Source organism: Plectrocnemia conspersa, unplaced genomic scaffold (genome assembly GCF_051122295.1).
Source record: "Plectrocnemia conspersa isolate PC_06_02 unplaced genomic scaffold, ASM5112229v1 ptg000005l, whole genome shotgun sequence".
In the NCBI taxonomy this organism is placed as follows: Eukaryota; Metazoa; Arthropoda; class Insecta; order Trichoptera; family Polycentropodidae; genus Plectrocnemia; species Plectrocnemia conspersa.
This window is the reverse complement of record NW_028277169.1, coordinates 31,100,947-31,105,583: the sequence shown is the minus strand read 5'-3', so window position 1 is coordinate 31,105,583 and position 4,637 is coordinate 31,100,947. Positions and strand designations below refer to the sequence as shown.

Genomic DNA, 4,637 nt, shown 5'->3' with positions numbered 1-4,637 from the left:
TTTCAGCCTTTTTAATGTATAAAAAATAACAATAAAGTTGGTGAGATCAATGAGATTCGTTGAGACTTGCCAATTTATAACAATACTGTTTCAACAAAATCAAAAAATGTACTATAGCTACTGAAAAGTTAAAAATGAGATTATTGGAAATGGGAAGGGTTACTGTGAAGCAATAAACCATTAGTACTTGAAGAATATTTAATAAAAAGAATAATGCAATTTATTTTACTCCATCGTTAGCATTTTTCGAGGAACTCACTTTCAAATGTATTTTGTAAAGAATTTGTAGGTATGGATTATTTAGACGTACACAGTCAGAAATTTGTGGTATTTTTTAAACTAACATATGCCAACAACGTCTTACTACATAAATACGTTTTAAAATTTAAAGGGTTAGGTGTGAACGAGCGGACTCAAGAGAGCGTTTGTCGGAACTATGAACACCTCATGAATAACTCTGCAAGGAATCCACTCAAAGAGGATTATATAAATTGGCAACTTATATTACTTTGCATAAATATTTTAAATATTCTGATCAACGCTCACTCGCTCAAACCTAACCAGTTTAAATTTTGTTGCTCAGTTTAAAAACGTTGATGGGCGCGTTCGTAGCCGTTAGAGCCAAACCAGCAATGTGACGCAGTAGAAAGCCACAACCATTGGTTTCTGAGCGCCGAGCCGATATTTTAAACCAGTGTCGAAATTTTAGTATTAAAATGAGATAAACTTATGATTATAATTAAATATAGCTTAACGTAATACATTTTTGATCGAATGCATGCAAAAATAATAGGCCTATTTTTTTGACAGTTGGCTAGCCAAATTCTGTCAACTTATGGCCATAAGTTTAAAAAAGGAGTATGTGACGTTTGCCGTTGTTAGTGAACTTCGCTTTGATTGATAAGCGTTTCTGCATTAGGCGTCGCGATTTGGCAGTGATCATGTCTAATTTCTCCGCGTGGATCTCTGACGAATCGGTCCAGTTTATCTGGTGGCTTTTGAAGACCGTGATCCTGCCTGCGACCGTTCCATTAATTGCATACAAGGCATTCAGAGCTGCGCAACAAAAAGTCAGAAAGGCACATCTTCGAGATAAGGTAACGATTATATATTACATCAGTGTAAATGTGCGTTTATTCAGCGCTGATTTAAATTGATGGTTTACATAAAAAGTTCCATCAATAAGAGTAATCATTATGTAAAGATACATTTTTTTTAAATTTATACAATTTTTTGGAGCTCATAAAAAATATTTTCTTTAAGCAATTATTCTTTATACGCCGCTATTTGGGGAATTTTAATGCATGTCCTCCATTTTATTATTATTTATATTACATATCTGATGATTTAAAATATTCTTTAATACGTTTTAATTAACCAAGATACGTCACTCGCGTTAAATTTATATTAAAGATAGAATAGTGGTTAAATTATATTAAAATGAATTTACATATTGTATCTAGTAAATTATAATTTTAAAATTTAATGAAATCTACAAAAAATTCAAGAAAATATGTACACACCTAATTCTTCCACAGTTTCATTATCAGAAAAACATTTTTTCTCTTAAAATATTTTTCTTATGTCGATCTAACTATTCCGACGTTAACTCATTGACTTAAGTATGGACCCTTCTAAGTTACAACTTATAAGTAAAGGGTGTATTGATACGCCGACGATAAAAGGCGCGTCACCAAGGTCGATGCAACTTTGGACTCGTCAAAACAGGGCAACGACTCTCCAATGTCACTGCAGTCAAATAGGTACAAGCAAGGTCATTCGAAATTGTCAACATATCGTATAACCATCACGTGAAGGGATAACCATAATATTTCGTGATTGAATAATAATTGACTAGTTTTTTAATTATACATAATTAGGGCAATAAACTATTTTTTTATTGCTCTTCGTGTGGCATGCGATCCTAGTACAAAGTCGATTTTTCATCTAAACGAGATGAATTTCTCATTGAGAACATCTTGTAGAAATTATTTAAAAAGTAATACACTCATCAATGTTTCCATTGATATTGTTGTGAATATTACTATTAACATATTAATAGTGATTGAGCCACGACTTCTTGTTCATAGACACTTAAATAGCTAAAAATAATAAAATAATTAAATTAAATATTAATAGAAGATCTATCTGATTTTATAAAAATTAAAGCTATGTATACTGACAAAAAGTCTATTTATACTGACCATTATAGTAAAATAATAATGGCCATTCGTTTAATAAAATAATGATAATTAAACTATTTAGATACTGACCAATTAAATATAAGTAATTTTAAACGGTCTGTTTTTATAAAATATGTACGAAACTAGTTCTTAAATAAATAATAGTATGTTCGACTTACAATAATTTTTTATAATATTTGTCTTGATCTTCGTATGTCTATACATTTGAATCTCACATAACATTAAATAAATATTGAACTATCTTATACATATGTAAGTCATTTAATATTTACTTTAAATTAATGATTGCAATATACACATGTGAATTTGAAGATGATTACAAATATTTACATATTCATTTTTTTATTATAGGTTGTGGTAATAACTGGTGCAAGTTCAGGCATCGGAGAAGCAATAGCCCACAAATTATACAATCAAGGATGTCGTCTCGTTTTGGTAGCTAGACGGATCGATGAGTTGAATAGAGTAAGAGATGACCTTCTCAGCACACAACCAGTAAGTATAGTTATAAAAAAGTAAACAAATTATTTGCTTAGTATGATTTGCTCACACTAAGCAATTTTTACAACAAATATTTGATTACGGTAAGAAGATATTATAAATCGAAAACCTTGTAGAGAAGTATCACTTTTTATTTTAAATATAATATATAAAATAATAATTTTAGGATATTTCTACACATGTACCGATGACCTTGCAACTTGATATCACTGATATGAAAGCCATAACTGATGCCGTGAATAAGATTTTCGATGTGTACGGCAAAATTGATATTCTAGTCAATAACGCAGGGACAAGTTATCGAGGACATGTGATAGACACAGACATTGATGTATACGTGAAAATTATGTCAATAAACTACTTTGCTCAAATAGCAATGACTAAAGGTATACTCTTGATTATTTTTTATTTTTTTTATGTTTAATTTACTATAAAATTTTCAGCTGTTTTACCGCATATGGTAAATAGGAATTCTGGGCATATTATATTTACAAGCTCACTCCAAGCTAAGATTGTTCTTCCGTGTCGATCGGCTTACGGTGCTTCTAAACATGCGTTGCAAGCTTTTGCCGACTCTTTACGTTCAGAGGTGACAAAGAACAGTATTAACGTGTCTCTTATAACTCCATCGTATGTTAAAACATCGTTGTCTATAAATGCGTTGACTTCTAAAGGAGATAAATATGGAAGTAAGTATTTGTTTTAAATATACATTTTACGTGTATTTCACCGATTTGATTACATTTTAGAAATGGACAAGAGTCAATTGAAGGGCGTTGCTCCGGAAGTAATAGCAGATGATGTAATCAGTGCAATTGTGAATGAAACAAGAGAGATAATCAGAGGGCCGATACATCACCGGTTATTGAACTATACAAGGGTTTTATTCCCCCCTTTGTATTTCAAAGTTTTGTCCATTTTAGCTAAGAGTATGAGTGAAGATATGAAAAAATAATTTTGTATTGTAAAATTATTATTTTATGAATGAAAATACCTCATTTTTAACATGACCAAATATTACCGATTCATATAATTTAATTTCTTTTTCTACTGCCAATTGCGTGTTTGTATAAAAATATTATTTATTTTATTAAATAAGTTACTCATTTAATACTTTATCAACAAAAAATAATTTTGTCAATATCAGACATGTTCATTTTTGTTGAATTTTAGTCACGGACATGTCTTAATTTGATGTTAAACTATCTATTTGTCTAATATTATTTTTGGGACATGTTTGCAAGTAATGTACAAATTGTTAAAGAAAAAAAATGATATTAAAAACATATGTCTGATTTTAAAAGACTGAACTGATAGATGCTCATTTGCTTCTATATTTATGCACATATAGTAAAGAATGTGTTCAAATGGATATGACTGATATTGATGTTAGATTTCACAATTATATATGTATTATATGATTGTAATAAATTTGTTACCAAAGCCATTGCATAATATCAATTTATAATTATTGTTAAATTCATTACAAAATAATTATATTTTTTAATAAATATAGTGATTCATAAATATTGTGATTTAGAATTTGATAAGATTTTCTCTAATATCAAATCAATATTTCATAATTTAAACATATTTTAAAACAATTTAAAATATAATAAACAGCAAAACAAAGTATATGGACAAATGAATAGGATTCTTATCCAGCTCTTTTTATCGATGTATAGTTTTAAAATCATGGCACTATTGCAATGGACACGACAGTCATTTGAGAAAAATGTATATATAAAGTACTCTGCTTCGAGCTCTAACGGGATACAACAAACTTATGCTTACTCAAAAAATATCTTTGCATAATTTATGTTGTGCATAATATTTTTTCGGAAATGTATTTTTAATGGCTACTGTGCCCACTGTAAAATTTTTTTTTGGTTCATTTTGTATATTATTACCACATACACATACACCATATTT

General features: G+C 29.3%; 1 protein-coding gene across 1 annotated transcript; it reads left to right on the top strand.

Annotated features, from left to right (window-relative positions):
• Positions 1 to 838: 838 nt before the first annotated feature.
• On the top strand, positions 839 to 3,733 carry LOC148235423 (dehydrogenase/reductase SDR family protein 7-like). Its single transcript, XM_088187033.1, has 5 exons — positions 839 to 1,097; positions 2,556 to 2,699; positions 2,872 to 3,091; positions 3,149 to 3,394; positions 3,455 to 3,733. Exons 1-5 carry the CDS (start codon positions 942 to 944, stop codon positions 3,658 to 3,660), a joined length of 972 nt encoding a protein of 323 aa, XP_088043159.1. The 5' UTR covers positions 839 to 941; the 3' UTR covers positions 3,661 to 3,733.
• The last annotated feature ends 904 nt before the right edge of the window (positions 3,734 to 4,637 follow it).

What these genes read in the sequence shown, in the direction of transcription:
- LOC148235423 (XM_088187033.1), top strand. Translation starts at nt 942, where the DNA reads ATGTCTAATTTCTCCGCGTGGATCTCTGACGAATCGGTCCAGTTTATC. An exon ending in AGGCACATCTTCGAGATAAG is followed by an intron (nt 1,098 to 2,555) that starts GTAACGATTATA and finishes TTTTTATTATAG; the next exon opens with GTTGTGGTAATAACTGGTGC. An exon ending in TCAAATAGCAATGACTAAAG is followed by an intron (nt 3,092 to 3,148) that starts GTATACTCTTGA and finishes TAAAATTTTCAG; the next exon opens with CTGTTTTACCGCATATGGTA.